The sequence below is a fragment of the Eublepharis macularius genome, chromosome 5 (assembly GCF_028583425.1).
Source record: "Eublepharis macularius isolate TG4126 chromosome 5, MPM_Emac_v1.0, whole genome shotgun sequence".
Taxonomy (NCBI): domain Eukaryota; kingdom Metazoa; phylum Chordata; class Lepidosauria; order Squamata; family Eublepharidae; genus Eublepharis; species Eublepharis macularius.
The window spans coordinates 2,881,774-2,894,332 of record NC_072794.1 but is presented as its reverse complement, the minus strand read 5'-3'; the positions used below and the strand labels follow the sequence as shown (position 1 = coordinate 2,894,332).

General features: G+C 48.9%; 1 protein-coding gene across 1 annotated transcript in view; it reads right to left on the bottom strand.

The window, feature by feature from the left end:
* Positions 1–968: 968 nt before the first annotated feature.
* LOC129329866 (uncharacterized) overlaps positions 969–12,559 on the bottom strand; it is a 31,710-nt gene continuing 20,119 nt past the window's right edge. The window contains exons 4-6 of the mRNA XM_054979577.1: positions 9,565–9,737; positions 7,215–7,339; positions 969–1,124 (exon numbers count right to left, since the gene is read on the bottom strand). Of these exons, the coding sequence (XP_054835552.1) occupies positions 969–1,124; positions 7,215–7,339; positions 9,565–9,737 (454 nt within the window). The remainder of the gene's footprint in view (positions 1,125–7,214; positions 7,340–9,564; positions 9,738–12,559) is intronic.

Genomic DNA, 12,559 nt, shown 5'->3' with positions numbered 1-12,559 from the left:
AAGAGGCATTCATGTTGGATTACTGCCACCTCCCCTTCTTTCACCTTTGAGACAGCTGGCGCCGTAGGAGTGAGGTTGGGAGATGCTGTTTGCAATTTAGGGCAAGTAATTTTTATATGCCCTGGGTCCCCACAATGATAACACCTTTGACTAGGGGGTTTGTTTCTCATGGGCATCTCTGGGGTTTTCTTAGGGCTCACTGGGGTAAGAACTTCCTTTCTCCAAGGAGGAGGGCTTGGTTTTCCACACCTTGGGCCACTCCCCCCTGCCACATTTTCCCACTCCACCCCTTCTCGGTTGGCTACCAGCTTGTCTGCCAGGTCAGTGGCCTCAGTAAGGGTTCTGGGCTCCTTGTCCTTGATCAGGCATTGTAACTCCCTAGGTATCTTGGAGTACAGCTGATCAAGGAGCATCAGTTGGGACACCCCCTTCATATCATTTACCTTGGCTTCAGTTAGCCACCTTCCCCACATTTCTCCCAGTTTAGTACCATACTCCATATAAGATTTACACTGCAGTGGGCTTAAGGCCCTAAACTGTTTGCGAAAATGGTTGGATCCTAACTGGAACCGTTTAAACACAGCCAACTTGAAATCTTTGAAGGCGATTCCTCCTTCCTGGCTAGGCATGCTATGGTACACTGCAGCCAACTCCCCTGTCAAGATGCTGCAGAGGTAAGCCATGAAGTCTGTTTCTGCCAGACCCCACTGAGTTGCCGCCTTTTTGAAGTTGGACAAATAGACTGACGGGTCTTCCCCCTCTTTGTAGGGGATGAAATCCTTGGGAGTGACTCTGATCTTGTTGCTTTGACCCACTTGAAGGCGTTCATGTCTACGCTGCTCCTCCTGTGCCAGAAGACGCTGCTTCTCCATCTCCAGCTCGGCTTTCTTCATCTCCATCTCCATCTCGGCTTTCTTCATCTCCATCTTCATCTCTTGTTCCTGTTCCTGTCTGCGAGCTTCTGCCTGTCACTCAATCTGTAGCAGGCGTATTCTTTCTAATTCTACTGCTTCGGAGGAGCTGGGCTTCTCAGGGGCAGCAGCTTTGTAACGAGATGTCAGATGGTATTTCAGTTCATCCACCGTTATGTCTCCTGGATCAATGCCTTGGACTCTACACTCATCCTGCAATTCATGCTTTTTCAGCGCAGAAAGTCTGGCAAGGATTTCTTTTTCCATGCTGCCTAGCTAAACTGTCCCTACTCCGTAGCCCGAAAAAGAAACAGAAAGCCCTTTTTAGTCTGTTCAGTGTGTTTGTGCCTACTAGGTGCTCTGCGGGGGGTAGGTCTACCCCCCACTATTTGGTGCTCTGGTGTTCGATCCCCACCACTGCCACCACGTGTGGTGGAACGGGCACTGGCTCTCAGTCCGGGCAACTGAGCCGCTGTCAATGGCCTGCTAGCCCCACTATCCACCTCCCACCGTCCCTGGTGGGCGTGGCTCACACTCTTCGTTGCTGCCACCTCTCACTGAATTGTACGCTGCCTGACTGAGGGGCAGTGAGACCCCTCTGGCTGAATTTCCCTACTGGGAAGTGAATTCCCCAATCATTGGGTGGGCCCTGGCGAATTGGCAACCCACCAAGGTCTGGCCTGATCCGTTTCTCCTGGGCTCCCTCCCTTCCTGTAGTGTGCCAAGTGGGGGAGCTTACATAGTCAGAGCACCACAAGGTCCTTTATATTCCAAAAAAGTGTAATTTAATAACTATATACAGAGCACTATATACAAAGCAGGTAAAGGCACAACTCATAGGGGTAGACCCCCCCCCCCCGTTCAGAACTCATAGGGCAGAAAATCAAACTGAAGAGAACCGCTGTCTGCTTTCCCTACCACACTGTTCCCTACTCTACCTTAAGGGGCTGGTGGTCTGAGGGAAAGTTCACCTTTTATTTCCTTTCTGCTGCCTCCCAGGCCCTCCACATTTAGGGCGTAGGCACCCGGGTATCACCCAGCAGCAGGAGCCTCTCCTTCTCCAACCAAGGAGGAGCCTAACTGCCTTTTTTCCCCTCAGGATCGGCAGAGTCCCTCAATTCAGGCCCCACCCCTTATTTTTCCCGCACTTTCTTGGCCCGGGGCAGCTGGGAGTTGTAGTCCAGGAAGAAGGGCGTCCCACACCAAGACTCCTGCAAGCCTCTCCCTGGCCCCACAGCCCATCAACCCTCAGGGGGAACACTTCCTCCCCTTTCTTTAAAGACAGATTAACAGCAACTGGCACTCATTTCACCCCTGGAAACCATTTCGTTACACCTTCCCTGCAGCCTCTGGGCCCCCTGGCTCTGCTGCTGAGGTGCTGTGGCTGCTCCAGCCCCCTGGACAAGGGCCTGTGGAAGCAGCTGGGCAGATGTCTCCTGGGGGTCTCCCGTCCTTTTCTCCAGGTAAGTCCGGGAGCTGGGTTGCGGACCCCGGACAATGTGTGGGGGACCCATGCCTCTTGGGCAGCTGTAGATCAGAATCAGCCCACCAGCCCCTTGAAGCAACTAGGAAGACAGACCCATTTGGACAGGAAAGAGTGAATCGCTACAGACACCTGCAGGCTCAATGTCGCCTCATCTCTTTGATCTGATCTCCCTTGCAGGATGTTGTCATTGTCACGTTATGGATCCAAGGCAGGGATACAGTCAGCATAGGTAAATGATGGATCACTGGGGGAAAGACCTTGGGATCCTTCTCCTCTACTTTGGGGCTTGAAAGACACACCTCTTCAACTACACACCTGTTCGTTTTGGATCGGAAAGAGATTGCAGCCACCCACTCCAAAAGCTGCCAAGTCCACTGCTTCTCATAGATATTTATTCTTGTCATATTTATTTACTTGTGTTATTTATAGTTTGCCCTTTTGAATAATTCAGTTTTGCATCATTTGCGGAAAGCCAGGAGAGTGGGGGCTTTCTGAACTCTTCAGGGAGGCTGTTCCATAAGGCAGGTGCGGCCCCAGAGGAAGCCCATGTACGGGCAGCTGCTGATTTTGCCTGTGTGCAGGGTGGCACCTGCAGGAGGCCCTGTTCAGACGAGCAAAGCTGCTGTGGAAGAACAGAGGGAGAGAGAGAGAGAGGCGGTCTGGTAGGAAGGCTGGATCGAAGCCGGGAAGAGCTTTGTACGTGGCAGCCAATGCCTTGAATTGAGCCTGGTAACCGATAGGTGGCCTATTGATGCCTGGTTCTGACGTGGTGATTGGACTGTAGTCACGCACTGGGAAATGTTCCTTGGCCTCAAGAAGGCCCCTGGTTTGGATTGCACCCTGGCACCCTTTGAGAGCAATGCCAGGAACAAGGGCCAGTTGCTCCCCAACCCTTTCCTGGACCAGGCCTGAGCCCCTCACCCAGCACCAGGCCCCCTTCAGCTCACCTGGAGAGTTTCTGCTCCGATACTGAAACCATCTCTTCTCCTGTTTGTTTATGTATTTGATTTGTACCCCACCTTTCCGCCCTTATAGGGCCATCCGTGGCTCCCTGTATATTTCCTTACCTGCTGGCTTGACTGGACAGGAGTCCAGGAGGAAGTGAGGCAGACACAAACAGGCCTCACAGCCAGCCAGGACTGCATGTCAGGAAGATGGCTGCATTTGTAGCATGCAGCACACACATGAAGGGGTTATTGTTGTGAACGTCAGATCATGCGCAGGGTGCAGTCCTATATTGCTCTACCCTCTATAAAAGGATCACAGAGGCGGCTGGTGCTCTCTTTGCAAAATGGGTAACTCTACACAAGTCAAGTGCCCTGGAGGCAGGACTTCAGCTGGATTAGTTGCATTTGGGGTGGGAAGGAGGTACCTTCCTGTGATCGGCTGCAGAGTCCTGTGAAGGCTTTTTAGAAACAAGCACGTCTTGCCGTCCTGTTTGCTAGATCTAAGAAGGCTTGAAATACTTAAATAATCAGTCACCAGTATTTGACTACTGTTGGCCCCTGGGCTGGAGAGGTGGGGAAGAGAGTAAATCCCAACATGAATGCTTATGTCCACCCAGGGCTTTTTTTCTGGGAAAAGAGGTGGTGGAACTCAGTGGTGGAACTCAGGACCGCACAATGGTGTCACTTTGGGACTGCTGGAACAAGGGGGGGGGGGTTAAAGTTTAAATCACCCTTGGTGAAAATGGTCGCATGGCTGGTGGCCCCGCCCCCTGATCTCCAGACAGAGGGGAGTTTAGATTGCCCTCCGTGCCACTTGGCAATCTAAACTCCCCTCTGTCTGGAGATCAGGGGGCGGGGCCACCGGCCATGTGACCATTTTTAAGAGGTGCCAGAACTCTGATCCACTGCATTCCCACTGAAAAAAAGCCCTGCTTCCACCAAGTAAATAAAGCTACCACATGTTCTCTTTTCAGAATGTGAGCAAATTTGTGTAGCTGATTGTGGGATAAGTCTATTTTTTCTCTGGCAGAGTCTGGTGAGCTTCCAGGAAGCGGCCATCTATTTTTCCAGGGAGAAGCAGATCTCTGGCCTGAATCCAGGCCAGAGATCTCTGTCATGCTGGAGAATTGTAGGGACGTTACCTCTCTGGGTAAGACTCTGTTGAGTTTTTGCAAGTGTCATCCCTTCAGTCAATAAAAGGTTAAGATGAAGTTTCTGTAAGCTAATGGTAACAATGTATTGTCGAAGGCTTTCACGGCCGGAGAACGATGGTTGTTGTGGGTTTTCCGGGCTGTATTGCCGTGGTCTTGGCATTGTAGTTCCTGACGTTTCGCCAGCAGCTGTGGCTGGCATCTTCAGAGGTGTAGCACCAAAAGACAGAGATCTCTCAGTGTCACAGTGTGGAAAAGATGTAGGTCATCTACATCTACATCTTTTCCACACTGACCTACATCTTTTCCACACTGTGACACTGAGAGATCTCTGTCTTTTGGTGCTACACCTCTGAAGATGCCAGCCACAGCTGCTGGCGAAACGTCAGGAACTACAATGCCAAGACCACGGCAATACAGCCCGGAAAAACCCCCAACAACCAGCCTGTAGGAGATTCAAGAACAATATTAGTTACAGTGAGCAAAACAGGGCAGCAACTGGTACATTAAAGACAATTGCAGAAAGGAAAAAAAATGGTTACAACTTTAAACTGCATTTGGTGGATTGCATTTGATGTACACAGGCAACCCATTGCAAGTTCCAGTCACAAGCTGGCAGGTAAGATGAGGAACAAATGTATTACACTCTTTTCTTTCAGGATGGCTAACAAAAGTAGGTTTCTCTAAGACAGCATAAAGTTGATATTTCAAAGTAGACTCTGACACAAGGCTGTCTTGGCTTTCTGCATCTTTACAGTCAACCCAGGAAGGGTCAGATCCAGTATTCTTTAAGGCAAACATCTCCAGATGTTTCTTCACAAAGTCGCCATGAGGTAACTTAGATGGTTCAGCATGGCAAGGTGACAAATTAACAGCTGCAACAACACTTCGGCTAGAGCAATTCAAGCCGTTTAGCTCGGACAAATTAGCTGAGTCAGGAGGACAATTTGCTATAGCAACAGTTTGTTTAGAAACTGACTCAGTTGCAGGCACATTGGCAATATCTTTCTCTCTGCACTGGCAAGGACAAAAATTAGCTTTTAAGGCTTTACCTGAGTCAAGTTGGTTTAAAGGAACCTCATACAGTCCACAGACTCTGATAGAATTCATACATATTCTAGGCCCACATTCCATTTGAGCCCAATTAGTTGGTTTTGAGTCCATAGCAGCAACATTTCCAGATAAAGCAAAAGCTAAAACTTGAGCAGGTTGAAGCACAGCTGCTTCTCCTTTCCAGTTCTCTGTCTGGAGGTCGGTGTTTGTTGTCTGTAAAGTTCTTACAACAGGTGGACTTATCTTTTTCTGTTCTTTATCTTTCAACAATTCACACTCAGCAACAGGGCCGTCGCGCAAAACTCACGCGAGAAAACGCGATATTTCGCGTTTTCTGCGCAACGACGCGCGACGACGCGCAACGTTTCGCGAGGCGGGGGGCCGTCTGGAAACGGCCCAGGTCTCGGTTCTTTACTCTGTCTCTCAGCCACAGTGGGGGAGGTCGTCTCTTCAGCCGGGGAAACAATGTCAGTACTGGCCGGCTTAGAATTTTCTCCCTGTCTGTGGAGTCTCATTCTTTGGGCAGTCTCTGCTGCGTGTTCCAAGGTATCAAGGTCTCGGTCCTGCACTAATGCAGCCAGATCTTCTGGTAGTAGTTCAAAAAACTGCTCTTTCAAAATAAGTTCTTTCAGCTGCACAAAAGTTTTAACTCCTTCTGCAGCAAGCCAGCGATCCAAATTCTGGGCGAGTTTGGCAGCAGTTAGATAATAGTTCTCTTGATTGCACTCCACTCTCCTAAACGCCCTTCTGTAGCTTTCAGAGCAGAGGGCAAATCTCTGCAATGCCAAAGTTTTAAATACCTCATAGTTCCCAACGGCTCTAGGTGGCAAACTTCCCAACAGGTCAGCTAGTGCTCCAGTAACTTGGGAACGAAGAATCAACATATAGTAACGAGGTGGAACACGCAAATCTTGACAAGTCTGCTCATACAAAGAAAAGAAAGCAATAACATCTTGGCCATCTCTGTAAACTGGGAATAAGCGCCTGTCAAATTCCCAAGGCAATAAATCCCGAGGTCTAGCATGCTGGAATGAGGAAGCGTCTCTGTCGGTCCGTCTCCTAGGACTCACAGCTCTTTCCTCTTTTTTGACTCCAACAGAATGCTGCTGTCGGCTCTTTAGCTGTACAGTATCATCAGGCAGAGCAAAGTTCACATTCTTAGCAAAACATGTTCTTGGATGAACAGGTGGAACACGTTGGCTATCTGCTCTTGAAGCTTCCAACATCCTCTGTGACAAAAAGTCAACTTTCTTTTCAAGTGCTTTAATGTCCTTCAAAATACAGTCCACTGTTCTGGCAGTTAGTAATGTACTGTCAGCTAGGATTTCACTAGTTGCCTTTACTTTGGAGGTTTCCAGATCTCTATTTTCTCTAAACAAATCTGTCTGCTCGTCTAGCCACTGTTGCTCCTCAAACTGCATAGACTCTTCAGTAGTTGCAACAGGGATAGACTGACAGTTTGCTCTCCAATCATCTGGTTCTCCAACACAGTCAACAGTTTGAAAGGTCTCAACTGAGGAAGTGTCTCTGTTAGTCCAACTCCTAGGACTTTCAGCTTTTTGGTCTTCCTCCTTTTCCACTGACCAGAATTCCACATTACGCCGTCTCCTGGGCTGCCAAGTATCATATTCAAGCTCACTTCCACAAACATCACTCTGGTCATTACCTCTGAGGTTTCTGCAACGCACACTCCCAGCGACATGCCATTCACCTCTTGGGCTGATACGGCTCCACATTCGCTCTTTCTCAGAGTTGCACGGAGATACATCCTCAGGGTCAAAGAATCGTGTTCTTGAACGAACAGCAGGCAAATATCTCTTATCTTTCCTCTGGCGCTCTGATCTCAAGGTTCGGTCTGGCACAGGGAAACGAGGTCTGTACTTTTTCCACAAAACTTGGTCTGGCTCTCCAACAACATCTATAGTGAAAAAGCTTTCATCCTCATTCTTGACACAGGGGTTACAGCTTTTTCCTCCTGCAGCCATTTTTCAAATGCCTAACTGCGCTAGTCAAAAATAACAAACACTCACACGAGTCTCATGAATAACCACTACACATGCAAAGCAGGCAATTGACTCTGGAGTCTCAAAGGTCCAACTCTGACCCGCAAGTCAGTAATTAGACAAAACCCACACCGCTGCCAACCATGTCAAGGAGTTCCAGACCCCTGGGGCCCAGCCCAGCTCAGGGAAGGGACACAGGCTGCCTGGAAGGTCCTGTTGCAAATAGCAAACCAAGTAAGCTGCCACCAGCTCCCCAGTCTATCCCTAGGCTAAGGAGTTAGGGAGCAAAGCTCCAGAGCCTATTAGGGAATTTAGCCAAAGCAAAGTCTACCTTGCAAGGATAAACTTACAGGCAGAGTTCACAGCAAAATAATAGTTGTTTGGTAGGTGGATCTCAAGCACACATAGGGTGAGTTCAACAAAGGTTTTATAGCAGTGAGGCTTCAGAGTCTTAATAACCCACACAAGATAAAAATATAAAGGTTTATTAATTCCAGGTGCAGGGTTATCACACACGAGACAAAAAGTGAGTACAAACAAACAAAAACCTACAGCAGTAAGCTCTACATACCACAGTAAATTCTTAGGAGGCAAAGCAAGTTGGTTTCTCAATTGTAGCAAGCAAAAGTCCCACAAAACAGCAAGGCAAAAGATGGAGCTTCAGTCCTTCTCAACAAATAGAGCCAAAAACAAAGCAAGAGAACATAGGCAGAGGTCTAAGGTAGACACTCAACATAAGCTTCTCCATGTTGGTTAACAGCCGGTTTATATTGGTTCAAGCTGGAACCAAAGTGAGGCAGGCCTAACCACACCCGCTCCCAACCTGACCACATCACCTGACAAGTACGCAAAGGGACGTGTGGAAGGTCTGCAGCTCTTGGCACACGACCCCAAACTACAGGTGTGAAGTTAATTACCAATTAGCTAGTAAGAACAGCTTATCTTGACTCAAGGACAGAGCATACATAACTTACTGCTAGCAAAAGTGAAAAGCCTCTCCAAAAGGGGGGAGGGAATTTCTCCAGCCAAGGAAGCCTCCAACCTAGCTCTCAAAAGGGCTTCCTATACTCTTAAACATTTTTTCTTTACACTCTGTATTTATGATGAAATCCAGTTGGTTCAAGGGAAGCAGAGATCACATCTGGGCGAAGAGGGACAAAAATGGGCAAAGAGGGGCAACATCGCACAAAACTCGCGCGAGAAAAATCTTCCACATTTTTTCTGACATGTTCCGCAACGTCCTGGCTTCAGGTAAGTCATGCAGAATCGACCAGGGACAAAAATGCCCCATTTGTACACAATAACCGGGCCAGTGGGCAGAACAGTGGTTTCTTTCTCACCTTTAGACAGGTTATGTAGGAGTTCAGAAACCGAGGGAGTTTCCTGCTGCTGGAATTCAGCCAGGGGTGCCTGAGTTGTAATTTTCCAGTAATCTGTAAAAGGAGATCCTTTATTCTGTTCCTGATCACAGCTGATGCTTATCACCCTGGCAAGACATTTTAAACTGTTAGGGAATGTATCCTTTTTAGTTGATGTATTTATGCTTTTATTTCCCCTTTTTGGTTTTTCAGGCTGTTGTCTGAGTCATTTTTACTTCTAATTGAGTCTGTACTAATGTGGACCCTGCCCTGCACACCCTTTCTCCCTTTTACATACACTTTTTTTGCTTTTACTTGAAATAAATAGCAGCCATGTTTTTACGGAGCTCTTTGCACTCACCCCAGACACCCCATCACACCACTGCTCCAGGTAAACAAGGAGACAGTTAAGACACACACACTTTCCCCTTATACCTGACTGAGTGCAAACCTTTCCCATAATGCAAACTTCTCCAACAGAGCCCAGAGCAGAAGACAACGGACAGCTTCTTTGGAGAGCAGGCAGGTCTCAAAATGAGCCCTTCCAGCCGTCCTTTCTGTTGTGAACACCAAGTTTGCTTCTAAGGCAGGGGGAAGGCAGGCCTCGGCCATTGCCAGAGGGGGAAACGGAGGCAGCGATCCTGCACCTACTTACTGATCTGACTGATAAGGAAGGGGGAAAGTTTGGTCGCGGTTCCCAGAGGGTTCACGGCTGTCACGTTCAACACGTAGGGGACGATGGAGAACAGTTGCACGTCAGCGATGGAGCAGCTGTTGGTCCCTGTTCCCGGCTGCACACAGTCACGCTCCTCTCCATCCATGCCGTGCCTGATGCGCAAAGAGACCAGGTTCAGGAGCAGGTTCCTGGCACATACGTCGAGCAGAATGACCTTGGGAGGCTGCCTGCCACATCACTGCATGGGTTTCTGCACTGGCCTGGTGTCCTTCCAACCCACCTCTCTGCACTAGGACTCACTGGGACATTCCTGCTGCATACGTGAGGGGGCTTCCTGCCGCTTCACTGCACAAGCCATTGCTGTGGCCTTCAAAGGAGCCTCTGCTGGAAGCAGGTCATTACCTACAGCTATGCTTGGCTCCTCCTCTGCTTTGCGGGCAGAAGGCCCCTGCCTCTGTTTGCGGCCCTGGAGCGCCAGTGTCAATGGCAGCAGGCACAGGGATGGTGGGTCCACAACAGCACTCCCCTTTTGGGACTGCTCGGTTTCCTTACGATTTTTTTTCTTTCAAGAGTATTTCAGAAGATTGAAACTTGCTTTATATCCAGTAGATGAGGAGCAGTTAAACAGGGTTAACATACCTGTAACTTATGTTCATCGAGTTCTTCTGTGCTGACACACATGGGGGACTGCGCAGGCGCAGGCCAGCCGCCGGAAAATTCTCCATCGCTTCTATAGCTCCGAAGGGGCCATTTGTCGCGCGCCTCAGCGACCGTTTCCCGCCCAAACGGTCACATGTCCTTCCAGCGACCAACGGCCCCTTCCCTCAGTTATCCCTTGCCGCCGCTATCCAATACACAAAGCCATAATCTTTTAAATTACCAATCTTTGTTATTGTTATCATAAATAATATCATTCTGCATTGGAATTCACAGCGGGGCAGGAGGGAGGGATGTGTTTCAGCACAGAAGAACTCGATGAACATAAGTTACAGGTATGTTAACCCTGTTTTCATCTTCGTTCTTCTGTGCCACCACACATGGGAGAGTACCAAGCTTCACACAATAAGGAAGGTGGGGTGAAATCCAACTCAATTTTATTATATAACACCAGTCCTAGTACCAGGACTAATAAATAAATAAATAAATTATTGTTCAGTAACATTTAACTTGTTCAATAAATATATATACATATATACATATATACACAAAGTGTCATTGTCAGTTATTACAATAATACCCTCCAGCATCCCTTTAGGAAAACAAGGAGTGGAGGACAGCTTTGGCTACAGCAACCTCTTGCTCTGCATTGACATCCATAGCATAATGCTTAACAAATGTGTCAGCAGAGGACCACGTAGCTGCCTTACAGATATTAACCAGCGGCACACCCCTGATGAGTGCCGAAGAGGCTGCTTGAGACCGTGTGGAATGGGCTCTGACCTGCAGTGGGCAAACCACCCCAGCCAGAGAATAGGCCTTACTGATGGCCGATACAATCCACCGTGACAGGGTCTGTGAAGATGCCCTGTGACCCTTGTCCTTGGCCCCAAAACAGAAAAACAAGTGGGGACCATTACGGAAGTCCTTCGTCCTATCTAAATAGAAAGCCAAGGCCCTCTTTAAATCTAAGGTATGAAGGGCCCTTTCCCCTTTGGAAGATGGCTGTGGAAAAAACGCAGGCAGCGTAATATCCTGCGACAGGTGAAAGGCAGACACCACCTTTGGCAGGAACTTAAGGCATGGCCGCAGGACCACCCTATTACTGTGGAATAGAAGGAAAGGTGGGTCAGCCCTAAGCGCTGACAACTCACTAACCCTCCTGGCAGACGTTATAGCCACCAAAAACGCTACCTTGTAGGACAACAAGTCCAAAGGGCATGTGGCCAACGGCTCAAATGGAGGCAACATCAGCCTCGACAGCACCAGGGATAGAGACCATTGAGGCACAGGGGGTGACACAGGCAGGTAAAGATTAAACATCCCCTTCAGGAACTGACGAGATTTACAGTGTGAAAATACTGTGCTACTGTCTACCCGATCATGAAAAGCGGAAATAGCCGCAAGATGGACCTTGAGGGAGGTAACTCTTAACCCTTGGTCCCTCAACTGACATAAGTAGTCAAATACTAGCCCCAGGGGGCTACATGTAGGCACCACTTTTTTAGCAAGTGCCCAAGCCTCAAACCTACGCCACTTAGCCTCATAGGCCCGTCTAGTGGACGGCTTCCTTGCGTTCAGCAAGACCTTCTCCACCTGCTCTGAAAACACTACAGGCGGGGTTGAATCCGCCAGACAGTCAGGTGCAGCTTTTTTGGTTCGTGGTGGAGCAGGTTCCCGTTCCGCAGGAGATCCTGCTGGGGAGGCAGACTCACATATGTCCGATTGGACATCTGCAGTAGTTTGGGGAACCATACTTGTCTCGGCCAGAAGGGTGCCACCAGAATGCAATCTGCATTGTCGTTCTCTATTTTGCACAGCACCCTCGGTATTAGCGGGAATGGTGGAAACATATAGTGCAACCTGTGGGTCCACGTAAACTGGAAGGCATCCCCAATAGAGAGGGGGTCGCTCCCTGCCCTTGAACAAAATATCTGGGCCTTGGTGTTTGCTGACGTTGCGAACAAATCTATGCTCGGTTGGCCCCACAATCGGAAGATCGGCCCAATGTACTCTGCGTTCAATTCCCACTCGTGGTCCAACATGTGCACCCTGCCCAGGGCATCTGCCCGAACGTTGTCTGATCCCGCTACGTGTATAGCCCGAAGCATCACACCATTCTGGATCGCCCAGTGCCAAACGAGCGTGGCCTCCCTGCAGAGAATCATAGATGCTGTGCCCCCTTGCTGGTTTAGGTAATACATGGCAGTCGTGTTGTCCGTCTGCACCAACACCTGACGGTTTTGTAGAAGTGCTGTAAAGGACACAAGTGCAAAACGAATAGCCCTTAACTCAAGTACATTAATGTGCAGGTTCT